An 18,195-nucleotide genomic window follows, 5' to 3' on the forward strand; every position below is an offset into this window, starting at 1 on the left:
GCTATCATCCTTTTTTTTCCCGCTTTCTCGAACATTGGGTGGAAATTTTTGTTTGTAGCCTTTTCTCGTGGCGTCATTTTTGCTATCTGTGTTCATGACTTGTAATTATTTTTGCTGCGCTTGCGTTTTGTTTTGTTTGTTGCTCGTGTGTTTTTGTTGCCGCTTTGCTGCTATTTTTCGTGTCCTTTGGGCGCAATTACTTTTGGCACTAAATTTATTTTCCTCCTCTATGTTTTTTTTATTTTTTTTATTTGCCTTTGGGGCTGGCAGGCAAGTGGCGCGCTGTCGCTGAAATTAATCAAACGACGCCATGCTGTTTTTGTGGCACAATGCATGCAGGCAAATTCCCCGAATGTGCAATACAGCGGAAGAGCGGAGGAGGGCAGGATAGAAGCGGGTGGAGCGATAGATTTCCAAGTGGGAGCAGCTGCCGCATTGTGGATTGCATGTCAAATGTTTATACGTAGTCCCCCTACCATTGATTGATGGATGGCTGGATATACTTATGTACATATGTATGTATATAATCGTAGAATGTGTATGGGGGAGTGGCCCAAAGGATTATTGACCTGCCGCCAAAAAAGGGGTTTGTTGAACACCCGGCCGGTGCCCAACACCCACACCCATACTCCTCCCAATTAGGGCGTCCTCTGGGGGGAATATTGAGTTACCTTTTGCTTCGGTAACTCTGCTCTGGTTTTTATATAAATAATTAGCAAGAGAAATTGGATGCTAGCTGAGCGTACTCTACCAGTGTTTCTATTTTTATTTAGAAATTTTTCACGGAATTAAATGAGGAAGTAATTACTTAGAAGATCATTGGTTTGTGGAATATTTTCATTTACTCTTAGTGTTCTCATTTATAATTTAAGTATTACCAGGCAACTATTTTACATTTTTTGAACTGCTTCAGAAGGAACTGCTTGCAGTTCCCCATAGAGGCTTTCAAACAGTCTAAAAATATTTAATCTTAAAATAAAGTACCTAAAAAAATTAAACTCCCTCTCAAACTCCTCAATACAGTCCTCCACGTGGCAACTGATTTCTCTTCTTCTCCTTTTTTACGTTCCCAAAACTTTTTCGAGCACACCAATTAGGTTCCACCACCCCATCGGGCGCGCGGCTTGCTCAAACAAAAACAAAAGACATCAGAAAAGAAAATGAGATAGGGGGGAAGGAAAAACACGGTAAAAGAAGAGCAGCAACAGCAAAAACAGAAGAGAAGAAAAAAGCAACTGTAACCAAAATGCAAACACACGCAAGGGGCCGGCAGGATGTGGACAAAGGCCAAAGGGAGAGCAAAGAGCGAGTGATGTTTGTGGGTTCTTCCCTTGCGGCCTAAAATGGGGGGAATAAGAACGAAAGATGAGAGGAGAGCAGAGCAGAGCAGAGCAGAGAAGGAATTAAAGGACAGAAGAGCAGACCTGCGAGGTGGAATTCAAAGACAGTCGTGGGTGGGGTGGAAGGAGCCTGGGCAGCTTATGACAAAGTTATTTTGCGTGTTCCACCTTTTTTTTTTTGTGTCTGCGGTTCAGCGGTTCCATGTCAAGTGTATACGTGGTTGTGTGTGTGTGTAGAAATTAACACACTGACACATAAAATACGCAAAAGCCGTCAGAAAGCGCAAAACAGCAAGAGACAGAGAGAGAGTGAGAGAGAGAGAGAGTACGAGAAAGAGAGAGCTTAGCCCGTGCGCAGGCGAGCACCAAAAATATTGAAGGCGCTGAGCCATTCATGAGTGTGTGTGTGTGTGTGTGTGTGTGAGGAGTGCGTGAGCGCACATGTTCGTGTGTGTATATGCGCTGCTTGAGACCCTTAGGAAGGAGGGAGGTAGGGAGGTACGCACTGCCTGTCGTCGCGACGCCTGTTAAAAATAGCAAGCGAAATGGATTAGTTCCCTCAGGCAGCAGCAGCAGAGCAGCAACGAAGGAAGGAAGGAAGACGGTGGGGCCGAAAAGGAAACGAATAACGGCAAAACGGCACACAAAAAATGGCAGTAAAGTAATGAAAGAAAGGCAAGCCAAGCCAAGCAGTAAAGAAAAGCAAAGTGTAGGCTGAGAGTAGGCGCATGTCGACTCGTGTGTCCGTGTGTGTGTATGTGTGACTTGTTTTTGCCATTTTTCCTTTGCTTCACTCATCTATGAGTATTTTTCTGTTGTTGCTGTTGCTTTGTTACACACATTTAATACCCTTGACGATGGCGTATTGAAATTGGTCAGAAGTTTGTAACGCACAAAAAGCAGGAAACGTCTCACCTCGAACCTCTTCAAATAGAATAACAAATGTGTGATAATATTTCGTATGAATATTTCCGGTAACTGCCCTTGCATACCCGAGTAAGGGCATCAAACATTTTTAGTCACTAATTCCTTGATTTAGTTATTTTTTTTTGCTGTATTTTACTTGGCTCTGACATCGTTTGTTCTGTTTGACATTGTGATCGACTGCCTGCCGCTGAATGCTGTTGCTAACCTTCTCTCTTTCTCTCTCTCACACTCGGACACTAAAAATGCGAAATCCTTTAAGGCCACGCGCCATCGACGGAGCAACACAATAAAATATGACGTAAGCCACACAAACAAAAGTACTGCTACTCCCAACGCCTCCTCCCTCCAATTGTATGTTATATGACTCTAAAACAAGCTGCCACATGCCACATCATGTTGACCATCATCCATGTTGCCACACCACACACACAAACCTCCTCCTCCTCCTCTTGCCATATTCCACGCACAAAGCCAGGACAGGAAGGAAGTTGACACAGGGGCCTGTCGGCGTCGGCCCCTACAGCCACGCCCCTACCAGCCTTCACAGGAAGGAAACGCATTCGACAAATTGTGCCCCAAGTCAAGTCGGCGACAGATAAAAGCACCGCACCCCCCCAACCCAAATAGAAAAAACGGAAGAGAAACTGAAAATGAGTATAACTTTAAAAAACATACACAAAAAACAGGGAAAATATCAAATATTTCTGTTGTAGAAATATATGTATGTTACTTATCCCCGCCCCCGAGAGTATCGTAGCTCTTGCGGTCATGGGGATAATGAGGCGTATACGCAATGCAAGATGAAATGGCATTTAAAAGACGGGGTAGCACAGCTGGGTTTGGACTGCCAACTAAACATTTATCTTCAGATTATACGAAAATCCTTCCTGCTGTAATGCCTTTTGGATATCCCACAAGTGTGGCAGGGAGCTCTGGCAAGAGCTTTCATTACTGCAGATTACTTTCGTTGGCCCCGCGAGTCTAGCTACCCCATTCGGACACCCTCCAAAACCGCACTTTAATAACTACGGATACATGTTGGGGTCGGGTCGCATAAAAGCATTCCATGGTCAGTCCGGAAACACAGCTCGTAAAAATCCTCACCACCCCCTTCCTCCTGGCCACAAGGCTGCGGTTCCGCTGAAGGAATCTCAAGGTTGGAGGCGCGCGGTTATGTTTCTCGTTTCGCGAGAACAACACCAGATGCTAAATTAATACGAGTAGTTGCCTTTAATAATAGATCCTTAGATGCAACAATTTTATTTTTATATGCATACAATTATACCTCTGCTTAAGGTCCACCCCATACTACCCCTTTAGTCGTTTCAATGCCATTCCCATAGCCGCGCCAAACCGCAGGTTTAATTGTGTGTTGGAACTTGGCAAGGATAATGGTTGGGTTGGGAAGTCTGTGGACTGACGACAACAATGGCAGACATTAACACCCATTGCATGAAAGGAAATGCAATCCGCAATGTCACTTTATTATGCAATCCCATTGCAGGGTCCCCCAAGTCTTTAAATAGACTTCCAGCTCCCACTCAATCCCCCCTTCCACCAAAGCAAAAATGTACGCAATTCTCATTCTCAGGCAGATATTGTGGCACAAAGAAATGTGGCACCACAAGCCCCCAGCGCCAGCCCACAGGGTGCTTCGTGGGGTGCGAATGAGCTTTTTGTGGGGCAATCAAACGACGTAAAGCGCAAATAGGGGTGAACAGGAGTACGGTGAACGACTCTGGTATACCCTGGGAATACCCTGATGCCATATAGATGTAACAATTGTTATAATAATCATCATAGACCATTCTTTGGGTTTATTTTGATATTTAAACTTAACCACAGGGTAGCACGAATTTAAGCAACCCATAGAGCAGCAGAGCACTCATCAAAAGGGGAGCTACACAGTGATGCAGTTTCCACCACCCCCCATTTCAATGAATGGAATGACGTATCCCCCAGTATTCATCACAGACTTTGTGTTCTCCAGCTCAAAGAAGAACAGTGCTGTTGTGGGGCATGGGGGCATGGGAGAAAGAAACTGTGGATTCCAGAAAGAAATGTACTGGGGATTCCAATCAAGGAGTGAGAGAGAGAGAGATCTGGGAGGGGGGAAAACGGCGAGAAGCTTAAGCGAAGGAGGAGTAGGTTATGTCAGCAATTGAATCAGGCCAAAAGGGCCATAAGAAATGCGCTTTCCCCTGCCTCTCACTCTCCTCTCTCCTTCCGCTAGCTAGCTACTCTCCTCCTCCCCCTCTGGAACCTCCTTTTCTCTTCGTTCTGATTGCCGTTATGCGGTTTAGTCAATGTTGTTCCTCTTGGCTGTTGCTTTTGCGTTTACTGTTGCTGTCACTGTCGTTGTCTGTCTCTGTCAGTGGCGTCGTCTCTCCTGCTGCTTCTGCTGTTTATTGCCCGCTGTGCAAAGAGCAACAGCAGAGAGCAAGTGATGGGAGAGACAGACACAAGAGACAAGTTGCACAAGTGGAGGTAGTGGGGGGGAAAGTAAAGTGCAAAAGTTGAAATTATGTCAAATGAAATTATGTGCACGCCTTGGAGTATGCAACGGTAATTTCTAGGGGTGTCCTTTATTTTTAAACCATTTTAATGGAGTCCACCGCGTCTCTCTCTCGGACTCTAAATCAGATTTATTTTCTTGTACTAAAGCTCTAGATCCCCGAAACACAATGCAACACTGGCAGGATATACCGTTACGGGACGCCTGTTGGGCTAGCAACAACGCTGTCAGATATCAACGTTGTATCTCTGTTTCTCTCTGTCTTTTTTGGTGCCTATCTGCACCTCTCTGGATCCGTCCCTTTGACAACTCTGTAATTACTCAACGTTTTATTGCGAGACTTTACCTGTCTCTCTCTCTCTCTCTTCTCTGTATCCCCATTGCTTCTCGCCTGAAGATGCAACTTTGTGCAGTTTCGAGGAAAATTTCCATGAACAACTTAATTAAAGGAAGGAGGCAGCAGCGGGGGATGGGAGGGTGAAAGTAGGAGTAGAGAATGATGGTAGCAAAGGTGGCGGTAAAAGGTGCCAATCAGCGGCCAAATCAAATTACGTAGGAACCAGTTTACCGTTAGGGCACACTCAAAGCGTGAAAACTTTTTTTTTCAAAACTTTTCTTCATTTTTCCAAGTATTTTCATGTTTTATTTCGTAAAGAAATTTATTTAATTTAAGCAAAAGATATAAAAAAATCGAAATATCCATTAATATTTACACTCTTTCTTTCTCCTCCATTCCACCTCTTTTTCTTCGCCACTCTTTTGCTCTCTTACGCTTGGTTAACGGTAATTTCTTCTTCTTTTGTGTATGTGGCTGAAAAAACTGCAAAAAAGGAAATTGAAGATGAAGCCAAGCGAATGGAATTTAAATGTGAGAATTTCCCTCTTTTTTTTCGCCGGAACAAAAGAAGAAATATGAAATTTTCGGCAAAAGCCTCGCAGAGCACACAAACCCTTTTGGTCCCCACAACAACCCACTATCCAATGCGAGCTCCACTGTAGTCCTGTGTCCAGCTTTTAGTGGGTCAGGTCCTTCCCCCAACACTCGCTACGAGCCTCAAACAGAACTAATTTCATTTCGTTTTCTCTTTTTTTTTCATTTTTCATTTGTTTTTTTATTTTTGTATACTGCAGCCGCATTAAGCACACATATAATTTGGAAGAAAAAAAAGGAAAACGACAGGAGCTGTGTGTTGTGGGAGTACATAAAAGTAGGCGAATGAACTTTACCCGAAGGGAGAGAGACACGAAAAAAAGGGTCAAGCCAAGGGAACTCCCTTTTATATATGTACATAGGTAAGGATAAGACTTAGAGAAGGTTGTAACAAATTTAAAAAAACCTATCTTTCTTATTATTCGAATATTATATCAGTGTTTACTGCTTTCTCATGCTTAGAGTATTCTACTGCTTCTTATCAGCAGAGCTTTGGACTAATTGATCTTCTACCACTACAGCCTCATGTAAGTATTTTAAACAATTTTATATACGAAATTAAAACCAAACCAACCAAACTTTTCTAAACGTTCTACTAAATCTGGATTATTTCCATATCATAAACACGGGCTTTATATTTACATATCCCCCAACTATAATTAAAATAAGCAGATAATGAAATTTTATGGTTTTTTGGGGATATTCGTCGAAAAGCTTTGCGTCAAAATTTAATTAGATTTCACCGTGAGCCGAGCTAGCTACTGAGCTCTAACAAAAACATTTTAAAACCCATTAAAATGTTGTTGCTGAACAAAATTTAGCAGACTCAACAAAATAGCAATACAGCTACACGTGCATATGTATATGTATAAGGGGATATTGTCCAGTTTTAATGGCCCCCTTGGGTGACCATAGCCATGGATCCATCGTCTATTGTCCATCAGACACCTCCGCCGCTTTGCCGGCACATCTGGCGTTGCATGAAATTTGCTTTCAATTAACAAATTGTTTCGGAACGATGAAGGAAAATCGATAAGGAACGACGACTGGCTTTTCTCTCTAACCCCCCATCGTAATCCCTTTCTAATTTTTTGGTTTAGGCAAAAAAGTCCAAACCGTACCAAGACCACGCCCAGGATTTAAAGGAGTGCAAAAAGAAAAACCACAAGTCAAAGGAATTTTATGGTATAATTTTGCATGAAAAATGCAGGAAACGGGATGCAGGATGCATTCCACCTCCTCCTCCGCTTCCATTTCCTTTATGCATAGAAAATTCCTTACTTGGTCAAAGAAAAGGAAGAAAACTTTCCCCTCCCTACGAACCAGCAGCAGCAATCGGATGGCAAAGTTTTCAGGAGATAGCGCGACAGAATTGTAAGTGAATCTTGGGATGACAAGGAACTTTCTTACGAAACTTTTGTTTTTTTTTTCTTGTTGCTTAAAACTGAAATTGAGAGATGACTTCATGTCAAGGAAATACTCGTATTATACAGATGTTCCATCTACATCCAGATGTACATATGTATGTATGTGTTGAATCCGACTCCTGGGTGCTACATCAATAAATCAAATTCGTAGGCAGACAGACTAGACTCTGACAGTCAACCTCCTACTCGTACAATAAAATCCGGCAAAAATTTGTGAGTCACCAAACAAAACAAACAAATTAAATAAAAGAAGCAGATAACTTGGCACAAAAGCTCCACACACACATACACGGCGATAACCGGCGATAGGAATCCCGTATAATCATGGACAAAATGGGGGAGGAAAAAGCTAGTTTCTTGCGTCTTGGATTTGGCAAAAAATCAAAATAATAGTAGTGAGAAATGGGTACGGTACAGATAGTTTGATGCATAAATATAAAGAAAATACAGATAAATACGATGCATAAATTGATTCGATGACGCGGTAGAGAATTGACTTCTAGGAGGCGTGGCACTGCAGTGATTGAATAAGAGCAAGCAGTGGATTATTACTTTATACAACCTTAATAAGAAATGATCAAGCAATGTATGAAAACTGTCAATCAAGAAACCAGTGCATGACGGTCTACGTCAGAGAATCACTAATGAAGCAGTGAAAACAGACAGACGGACAACGGACAATCAGACGACTGGACTGATAGACACACCGGAGAGGAGCAAAAAACAAAAGAGACAAAAAAATTGATTTAAGGGTCGCTCTGATAGATACCCATTGAATGTTACGTAGTAGATGTGGTGCAGCCTATTACTTTCCAAAGTCCAAACTACCTTTTGCACACCTCTCATAGCCCGCACACTCAATGCAGCCTGCGGGCATCTCAACCATATGGTAGGTGGGAGGGGTAGCCTGGGAACAGAAAAAAAACAACAAAAGCAAACACAATGCCATGTGATAGACAACAACCCGCACGTAAGGGCAAAGACATTGAAAAAAAAAAAAAAAATGTTACACGACGAGTACGTAACGAGCGGCGGCAGGCAGATGTCATTGAAGAGAGAGAGAGAAGAGAACCTGAAACTTTTAATTGCATTTCGATGGGCAAACTCTCCTTGCTTCCTCTCTCTATTTCTCTTTCGGCTTGGATCCTCTTCCCTCTCTCAAATGACAGACAGGGGCATGGACTGTCCCTCGTTTGTGTTATCATTTACAGGTGATATATGTGTGAATGATATCTCTTATCTATAGAGATAATGCTGATGATTCATTCATTTGTTGAATTTGCGCCTGATTTGTATTCGCTTTGGCTGTTTGTTTATTCCCCGCATGAAATGCAACTCAAATTTATTATCATTTAACATCCAATTGAGACCGAATGTAAATACATTTTTCTATCAACCCCAAAAGAACCCCCAAAACGAGTATTTTACGCTTGTGGGAGGGTGTCTGATACAATATCCGAGACCGATGACTCAATTCTAGAGTTCCATTCCGTAGCCGGGAATCCATTGCATGTTCGAGTCACATTAGACGGAGCATTGCCGCCTGACAGGAAGTGTGTGCTTGTCTGAGTGTGTGGGGCAATGATGCATGATAAATGGCATATATGTATGTAATATACCCAAAACTATCATAGATAATGCTTAGAAATTAAACACGCAAGAGGCATTATGGAGAGGCTCTGCTTTCGAAGATGTCAGTCATGGCAAAAACATTCCACAACATATGGAATTCATATGAACATATATTCTCTAAGTGGATGAAAAAATGTTCAATTATGGATTTTCATTCAATATAATTCAATGATTCTTATATTAAATGATTAGTTCTAAATAAGTTCTAAAAGCACCCAAATTCTATAAATAACTATTAAACACACTCGGACCTCTGATCTCAAGTGTTTGCGTTCTCGCATCTCTCTTGTCATGAGATCATCGGCACAAAAAGAGGCTTTGTATTCACAAAAAAAAAAATAACCATAACTTGACTTTAAATGTATTTTTTTTTTACAAATATTATGGAAGCAATTCTCACAGTCAGTCGAATGATGCATCCATGATTCAGGGGAAGGCAATTGTACTATCACACAATATAAATCCCATTAAAACCGCACTAATAATGCAATTGAGATTACTATGAGGGGGGGGAACATGTCAATTAATCAGAACATTTTCTATCAAATTATTGCTAATTATGGAAACGTTATAATTCATTACCATTCGGCCTGAAATTAAAGGCACTAAAAGCTCTCTTTTTTTACTGCAAAAATTATTCTGTTCTATTTATTGCTTGATTAAGGTATTTGCCCGCAACTCTAAAGTAGGTCTATTTTTATATTGTGGCAAAATGTCAAGGGTACAACAGACGAGAGAAATTAAATTCAACGAGTTATTTACAGCAAATCATCATGATACGGTAATTATTATTATCATCAGCTTTGACCTTTCTTTTGCATATATAATACGAGTGTATCTAAATATAGGGTATCCCTCAGTCGAAATATACACTTTCGATTCCCAAATGTCACACAGAACAAAGGGCGGGCATTTATTCATTCGAGGAGAGACGAAGGCATGCCCCAAAGGTTACATCAAACCCGACCTTCGACAATTATTCAGTGCTGGAATTCCTCTGGGAATTAATTTCGCGTAGAGAGAATACGAGAGTAATTTTGCAAAAATTGCCATATAAAAAATATATGTTAAATATTGGAATAATTAATGCCGGTTCGGTTTACTCACCTCAACTCTAGGGAATGAAGCAATGCAGCTGTTTGTTATTTTTGTTGTTGTTTGTTTCGACTGGAAGGCTGGAATCAAGAACTCGTGACTGGAAACTGGAGGCTGGGTAGTCGATGGCTGCTGGGATGGTGGAAACACTGGCGGCGGCTCGGCAAGGCTTTTCGCGGGCAGCGGAGTCGCGTTTTTCAGGGGCTTTCTCTTTTTGTTGTTGTTTTTGATTGCATTTTGAATGGCAGTTTGATTGATTGACATAATACGATTAATAATTTTATTGTTTCTTTGTTTTTTTTTCCACTGTAACGCGATTAGGTGTTTTATTTTTTTAAGTGCTGATTGTTGTTTGTTGCAGGTGCGGTTTTTGTTGTTGCATTCTCTATCTTTCGTTGCAAAAGTTGAAAGCGAAACAAAAAATAAACGTGCAAGCATTTTGACCATTTTAAACCTTTTTCTGTTGATTTTTTAGGGAGGTTGTTTTCTATCTGGTGCATTTTTCGGTTGATTTTCTTTCGTGTGGTTACTTTTTTCTCTGGTGCATTGAATTTTATTTCCTACTTAAAAACGAAAACATATTTCTCTTTTTTTCGTGTGTTATCCCTAAATCATTCATCACATAACTCACATTACAAATGACATTAAAATATATATATTTATAGTAGTAGCATTTTTCTTGCATTGGTTTTCTACAGTTATAGATTATAGCATGGATATAGTATGTGGGATTTTGCATGCCGCTCTATTTGCTTGCTTGGATACTGTTGGTGGATTCGTGATTGATTTTTTTGGTGTTTTTTTTTAATCAGTTTTTGAAGAATGCCGCATGCCGCAGAGTAAGAGAATAGTGTTGTATGAGGTAAAAGCAATTCCAATTGTTAGTTGTTGATGTTACGGAGGTGGTTTGGTTGGGAAGGAAGGAAGGAAAGAGATAAAAATTAAAATTGAGTTAATAAAAAACAAAAAAGCAGAAAAATTATTTGTGTGCGTTAGAAAAAGCGTCTGAGTAGTGAGTGGGTGTTAATGAAATGAGTCATGGGAAATTATATTCAAAAATGAGGTTAAATCGTTTTCAAAGAAATATTTTTTTTTTTCCAGAAAATAAGTCAATCTAAAAAATTTACTGTTTTTGTGGTTTTCAAACATGTTTGCCAGGAAAATAAATAAAAAACGGAAAGCGGAAAAGTTAATGGAGATATATAACTAGTTTAAAGGGAAGTGAAAAAAAAAACTTGTTTAATTGTTTGAGCTATAAAAAATCAAAGCTGAATAGTCAACTATCAATTTAAGAGTGTTTGCTGATTAATTTGAGTATATGTGTTAAAAGAGAGATAGAGAGAGAGCTTTTCGTGTGAGTTTTGTTAATTTTTGCAAGGCATTCAATATATGTATGCAGATCTGATCTCTTATTTTTCTCTCATTCCTGAAGAGAGCTTTGCTTTAATCTTTCATCTTTTTTTATTTTCTTGAGAACTTTCGGGGGCGGGCTATTTATCTTTTAAGTATAGTATATTTGTATGTATGTATATATTCATATATACTTAATATTTTCATTCAATAAATATATGAACAATGTGTTAAGTAAATAGCATTATAGTAATCGTAAATAGTCAATATAGCTATTATCTCATCGCATAATAAACAATTTTTGTTCTGTGTGTGTTTAGAATAAATATTCAAGAAGTTAACTAGAGATTTTTGTTGTTGTTGCAAGTGAATGAATGGCTGTGTGTATCGAGTGCGTGAATGGGTGTGATTTTGAGTGAATGTTTCTACTTTTGTGAAACTAAAAACAAAAACTAAATGCATTTATAGTTTATGGAAGAAAAAAAAACAAAAAGAAAAACAAAGAAATCAAATCGAGATTCATATTTCTCTTTCAAGTTGGTTTTGTTTTTGCTTCGCATTATAACAGTAATCAATAAAATTTCATGTTGTTGTTATTTTCGTTTTTAGCAATTACTTTTTAAGATTTGTATCTTTATAATCGTATATATACTATAGATATTGATTGGTGGCTATATCTTTTTCTTTTGAGTGTATTCGTGTGTTTGTTTGTGTGTGTGTGTCTGTGGCTCTTGAGACTCTTTTTTTTGTTTTGTTCTTTTGCTTAGAATTTGAATGAAAGTCGTAACTAATTATACAGATTTACACATTTAAATGTATTTATTGTATTAGCTATATAATTTGTATAATTCGAGGCCTAAATTGGGTTCTCTTTTACTATTTTCTCACTGGTTTACATTTTATATATTTTTTTCTTTCGTCATTTTTCTGGGTGGGACATCGATCGAATCAAAATGAATAAGTTTATGAATGGATGAATGTAGTTTGGGGATGTGTGGGTGTGGTGTGTTGTTGTTCTTTTTGTTCGTTAAGTAATTGCATATTTTTATAGAAAGAAAGAAACATTTACATGAAATAACTGCTAACATATGAGGCCGCTAAGATGCCCAATACAGTGAGGCATATCAGTATCATGATCTTCTTTCGTCGCGCTTTACTTTGGTATTTAAGCGCCTTCTTGGTATCCTGAGTTGCCGTCTGCACATAGTCCATAGCATGCTCCACATGGTACTCAATGCGATCTATCATCTCGCCCTGCGACTCCACCAGCATGGCCATATCCATGAACATGTCGTGCAGCTCCTTGATCGATGTCTCCAGCTTCATGATGTCTTGATGCCGTGCCTCGATATCCGCCAGCGTCTGTTTCGCCTGCTGCGTCTCCATAATGATGCCCTGGGTGAACACCGATGAGTTACCCTCCTCCAGCATCTTCTCCAGCTCATCGTCGTTGGTGGGACGACCGGTGATCTCCAGCTGACGCTGTATTCTCCCCTTGCAACGCTCCCGATAGTCGGTCTGGGTGCGATTATATTCCGTCATGACTTCCACAAATTTCCTAGACAGCGTCGAATGTTGGGTTTTGCGGATACGCAAATCTGCCGTTGATTTATTCTGTTGCTCCTCCTGTTCGATATTCTGTTCGATGCCCTTGAGTTTGCCTCTGACGCGATTCGCGTTCTTCTTGATATCGGCCATCAGATCCTCGAGCTCCTGTTTGGTCTTCTCGTCGGTTTGTGGGGCCGACAGTATGGCCGAATGCTTCTTCTTCACCTCCTCGACATTGTCCTGCACCTTGTCGATCATGCCGCGTATCTCCTCCACTTGTGAGAAGAAATCATCCATATAGGAGTCATGTCCATCCACATTGACTGCCACATCTTCCGACTCCTCATCGTCCGATTGGGCGGCATGGAGGGCTGCTAATCTATCTTTTGTCATTTTGCTTTTGCTTTTGCTTTTACGTTTACGTTGTTTATCTTCGTCTTCTTCTAGCTTGTCTCACTTTTCTGCTTATTTTGTTGTTGCTGTTTTTTGTTGCGTTTTCTTCGTTGTTTTGTGTGTCAAAAAAACTGTTGCAGTGCTTACTTTTGTTTTTGTTTTTTAGAGCTTTACGTAAGCTTTTCGTTACGCGGCGTCGACGACTACGATTAGCAGTTAGACGTTAACGCACACACACAGGCACATGCACACATGAACACAAGCTCACACGCGGTCACACACATACGCGCAAACGTATACACGCGCGCGGAGTTTTACTTTTTGCTTCTCTTTATATATATATATTTTTGCAGCGTTTTTTTTTTACTTTTCTTTCTGTGTGGCTCAACTTGTTTGCACGTTTTTCCACTGCCTACGACGGAAGGGAGGGGTAGACCTTTTATTGATTTTCCGTTGATTTTCGTGACCGCAACAACCGATTTTCCTTTGCCACAATCTATCTCTCTCTCGTTTGGTTTTGCTTTTGGCTTAGTATATACTTTTGTTGGTTATATACTTCACTGGCACTTTTTCTGCTGGTTTTATTATTTAATATTATTATTTCTCTGCTGTTTATCTTCTTCTCCCTCTTCTCTCGCGTTAACTTTCGCGCTCGCTGGCAAGCACCTCTTCAATGCCAGGCAGCAGCTAAAAAGCTATTCACAGCAGCAACAACAAATGCTTCTTAATTATTGTGACTCACGACGGCACGGCACACGGGTTGCAGATATCGCGTTTATTTTGTTGCTATTTTCCGTTTAAGAATCACACAAGATTAAGTACTCTTTTTTTTTTTTGTGTTTGTTTCGCTTCACGCACACGACCACGCACGCGGCGAACGGTTGTTTTACAGTGGTAATGTAAGGTGTGGGGCGCTGTTGATCGTGTCGTCACTCTTGCAAGGACTCCTCCCTCCTCTTGTTTTTATTTTATTCACGAAATGCAGCAGCAGTGCAGCATTTGCATGTGGAACACGTTTCGCGCTGGTGTGAGTGGCTCGGTCTTGGCTGCAGTATATTTCGGGAGTCCTAAAAAATACCGACAACGCGACGCGTGCTGTGCTGCCTTGGGTGGACAGGACAGGGAGAGGCTCGGCTCCGGCTCCGGCTCCCAAACACACAAAAAATCTCTTAAAATGGGCAAAAAAATCGATTTCTGCGCAAAGCTCCAATTCTCTGCTATTCCTCTTCTTCTTCCAACAAGCACGCTGCGAGAGGTGAAGGGCGGGCGGCGGTACGGTGGGCGTTATTTGTTCTTTCTCTTTTGCTTAGCTTGTTTTATTTTCGTTTGTTGCGTACGAATTCTCGTCGCCGCAGTCGACGACGGCAGCAGCAGCAGGCAGAGGCAGCGGCAATGACGAGCATACACTTCGGTCAGTCGGTCGGTCGGTTGGGTGGGCGGCGGCGGTGGCAGCGTATATGATATGAGACGACCTCCTCTCGCTCTCTCTCTCTCTCTCCCTCACTTGATGATGTCTTGGGTTACTTTTTTGCTGTGTTGTATGTGTTGTTGTCGCCTCTATTGTTTTACCCGCACATCGCTAAAAAGCACACTCGACGCGTTTGCTGGCTCTCGGCAATCTGAAACATGCGTCGCCATCCGGCGCAGCCAAGACCGTCCCCAACAGCCCCAACAGTGCTCCCTCTCTCTTTGGTTTTGTATCTGTGTGTATGTGGACGGTGTTAAGAGTGCGCCGACTCTAATACGGGCTTTCCTCTCTCTTTCTGGTGGCGGCCGCGGCTCCCACGGTCTTTTGGGTGCTCTGGTCCTGCTATGTTTTACAACTGCGTTGTGTGCTTGTATTTCGCCTTTGCCTATATCGGTATTTTATTGGTTCAGTTGACGCCGGCAAATGCGAAATTACTTTATTGCATTTTCGCACCGTTATGCTTTCGTAGTTTTAGACGCATTCACTTTTGTTGGGTTAATTGCTTGTTACCGTAACATTTAATTGCAGGCGCGTTGGCAAAAATTGTTAATATTTTCGAGTGTTTTTGTTTTCTCTTTTGCTCGGCATTTTCTTGTTTTCACTTTTATTGCAGCTTACTATAAAAATACCTAATAGCGCCTAACGAAATGCACTAAAAATGCCCTAAGTGTGGCTGTACTACGTCAACACCAACACCACCACAACAACAACATCAGCAGCAGGGGTTTGTTTGTGGAATCCATTGGCGGCCGGGCCAGAGAATCGGCATGCGCAGGGATTTTTATGAATGAATCGCGACCGGCACTTTTGTTTAAACGAATTTCAAGCTGAAAGGGACTCGCCAATTGGCAATAATCTTGGGAAATGTGTAAAGAAAAATAAATATGTTGAACGGGCAGGGCTGCGATCAGTGGACTATTTTACAACACTGTTGATAATAGGGCGCCCACCCGGCGTAAATTCAAAATATTGCGAATCTCGCTCGTCTGCACGGTTTCCAGGTTGCAAAAATATTATGTACAAATAGAATGAAATGTTTGCTCACTTACCGGATACTTTGTCTGCAACACTATGCCGCATATCTCGTCACCCACCAGAAATTGCTCACCCAGCATCGCCATGCAGACATTCTCCCAGGCACGTTCGATTTTGTTTTTACGCAATCTTATCACCCATTGGCCGCCTTTACTATTCGCCGGATCCTCCCACATCGGTTTGATGCCCTGTTTGAATAGGGACAGCTCCCGGTACGGCTTCAGGGCAGTCGGCCTGATCAGATGCGAGTAGAGGGACCACCATTGCTGGACACTCGCACACCGTCCGACGACGTGCAGCGATTTGCTATAGTCCGTGGCGGCCCGCTGCGTCCCCTTTCGTGAGAACCAAAGGCAGTATGTGTGCTGCAGGCGATTCTCATTGGGCCCCACCTCCAGCGGCGGTAATTTGTCCACATCTATTTCATTCTCCACATCGCTGTCATCACTGTCCACGATCTCCGGCCAGACTTTCCTGAAATGCAAAGGCATTACACATTCAATAATATTTGATTAAAATGTCAGGCGAGTGTGTTTTGCTTTCCAACATCTCCTCGGTCGGCACCCGAAATATTCATTTTACAGTCAGTCGTCACTCAGTCCAGTCCGTTCCACAACCGAACATTCCAAAATCGTCACAACAAGTATCTTGAACACATTTTTATAGAAACTGAAATGAAGCTTTCAATTCGTACACTCGACCAGCGCGTCATCACCCTTGAGATAGACGAGGGGCAGAGTGTGCTGGCCCTGAAGAAGAAGCTGGTTGGCATGCCCGAGGTCTCCCAGGCCGTGGAGAATATACAATTGATCTACTCTGGACGCATCTTGGAGGATGGCCTGCCACTCAGTGAATACAAGATTGCCGAGAACAAGTTTCTGGTGCTGATGGGCAAGCAGAAGGTGCAACAGGTACCGGTACCGGTACCGGAGAAGAAGGCGAAGAAGTCAGAAGAGACAGGATCGGTGCCTAGAATGGCGACAGCTGATGGGGGTTCTGCTGCTACAGCTGCTGGCAGCTCTGGGAATCCAACGCCCTCGGTGTCACCGAACGAAGAGATGGTCCAGCATCTGATGAGCATGGGTTACGAGGAGAAGCAAGTGCGTGCCGCTCTTCGGGCCAGCTTCAATCATCCGGAGCGTGCCATCGAGTATCTGATCACGGGCATTCCAACACAGGCCGCCAACACCGCCACACCGACCCTAACACAGGGCGGCGGCGGTGCATCACCATCGTCGGTCAGCGTTAGTCCATCGGTGGCCGAAACGGCCGTTAATCTGGCACCTCTAATGTCCGATCCGCGCTTTGCACAGATCCGCGAAATGATACGCCAAAATCCCGCACTGCTGGAGGCGGTTCTCGGTCAGATCCGCGAATCAAATCCGGACGTCTTCGAGGCCATACGCAACAATCAGGGCGAGTTTATTGACATGATGAGCCACGACGAGGATAACGACCTAAGCGACGATGCAGAGTTCCCACATCTGGCGGACAGCGAGCAGCACGCATCTCTAACCGCCTCAGAGACGGCTGCCGTGGAGCGTTTGATGGCACTGGGCTTCCAGCGTGACCTGGCCGTACAGGTCTACTTGGCCTGCAACAAGAACGAAGAGCTGGCGGCCGATGTACTCTTCCGTCAGTCCGAGGAGGAGGATCAGTAATCCTCCACTCTGGCTCTGGGTCTGTCATCTATTGTGGCTTGGGGGATCGATCAGTGACGAATAAACAGACCTGGGGGCTATAGTGGTGCCATAAGAACATAACCTAACAAACGCATCGGCCAATGGGCCAAACTGAGAGCGAGAGATGTGCGTGTGTGTTGTTGGCCTAATTTGTGGGAGATGCCACTTACGATTCATATTGTTTGGTTGCAACCTTTTCCATGCTCATCTTTGATGGGTTGGCTGGGCTCTGCGGCTGCTGGCACTTGTCTACTGCGGCGTTCTGGTTGGTATCCTGTCCTGTCCTGTCCTGGCTGGGATATCTGTGGATATTGCTTCTGGTGGCTGTTGCTTCGATTTTGATACAAATGATGATGATAATGCTGCTGTTGCTGCTTCTACTGCTATTGTGTTTTTGGCCCTGTGCCTCCTCTGCTGCTATGACGGTGTTTTGGCCTTTTGTTGTACTTGATTTCCTCTTCCACTGACGGATTCTTCTTTCAATATTCTAGCTCCTTTGCTGCGGTGAAATAGTTGAGCGAGCAAGCGTTTGTGTGTGTGTCTGTGCTGTGTGTTTGTGTGTGCGTATGTGATGGATGATTCTATCTTCCACACACCACAAAAATACGTCTGTCGACTGGTTGCCTGGGGGGGGGCCGCCGCTTTGAGTGGGAAAGGCGCTGTTAACTGGTCACTATTCCGTTGTAAGCAATTGCAAATTTGTTTGGCCGCCAATCGTGAATTTCATGGATACTCCTTGTTTTTTATCTGATTCGTTTTGCTTTATAGCGCTGCAGTTTTGACGTTTCTTTTTGTACACAACATGCGTCCAATTAGGTTCCACTTGCGGTCCACCTTCCACGCGGCGCTGTC

The 18,195-nt window shown here is 42.6% G+C and overlaps 3 protein-coding genes across 5 annotated transcripts in view; 1 reads left to right on the forward strand and 2 right to left on the reverse strand.

Moving 5' to 3' along the window:
• The window catches only part of LOC111069473 (eukaryotic translation initiation factor 4E type 2), a 54,091-nt gene extending 35,921 nt beyond the window's left edge, over window positions 1-18,170 (reverse strand). Inside the window, exons 1-3 of one of the 3 annotated variants that reach the window (XM_022359553.2) lie at window positions 17,514-18,169; window positions 15,676-16,135; window positions 9,880-10,631 (exon numbers count right to left, since the gene is read on the reverse strand). In XM_022359553.2, the coding sequence (XP_022215245.1) occupies window positions 10,566-10,631; window positions 15,676-16,135; window positions 17,514-17,551 (564 nt within the window). In that variant the 5' untranslated portion in view covers window positions 17,552-18,169 and the 3' untranslated portion in view covers window positions 9,880-10,565. Of the gene's footprint in view, window positions 1-9,879; window positions 10,632-15,675; window positions 16,136-17,513 lie in introns of those variants that run through there. The other 2 variants (XM_022359552.2, XM_022359551.2) reach the window with 2 other exon arrangements.
• On the reverse strand, window positions 9,880-15,215 carry LOC111069472 (syntaxin-1A). Its single transcript, XM_022359549.2, has 2 exons — window positions 12,287-15,215; window positions 9,880-10,631 (listed from the first exon to the last, which is right to left on the reverse strand). Exons 1-2 carry the CDS (start codon window positions 13,156-13,158, stop codon window positions 10,613-10,615), a joined length of 891 nt encoding a protein of 296 aa, XP_022215241.1. The 5' UTR covers window positions 13,159-15,215; the 3' UTR covers window positions 9,880-10,612.
• On the forward strand, window positions 16,237-17,432 carry LOC111069471 (UV excision repair protein RAD23 homolog B). Its single transcript, XM_022359548.2, has one exon. The coding sequence runs from the start codon at window positions 16,336-16,338 to the stop codon at window positions 17,320-17,322; it is 987 nt and encodes a 328-aa protein (XP_022215240.2). The 5' UTR covers window positions 16,237-16,335; the 3' UTR covers window positions 17,323-17,432.
• Window positions 18,171-18,195: the final 25 nt, after the last annotated feature.

This window comes from Drosophila obscura, unplaced genomic scaffold (genome assembly GCF_018151105.1).
Source record: "Drosophila obscura isolate BZ-5 IFL unplaced genomic scaffold, ASM1815110v1 contig_150, whole genome shotgun sequence".
NCBI lineage: Eukaryota > Metazoa > Arthropoda > Insecta > Diptera > Drosophilidae > Drosophila > Drosophila obscura.

What these genes read in the sequence shown, in the direction of transcription:
- LOC111069471 (XM_022359548.2), top strand. Translation starts at nt 16,336, where the DNA reads ATGAAGCTTTCAATTCGTACACTCGACCAGCGCGTCATCACCCTTGAG.
- LOC111069472 (XM_022359549.2), bottom strand. Translation starts at nt 13,158, where the DNA reads ATGACAAAAGATAGATTAGCAGCCCTCCATGCCGCCCAATCGGACGAT.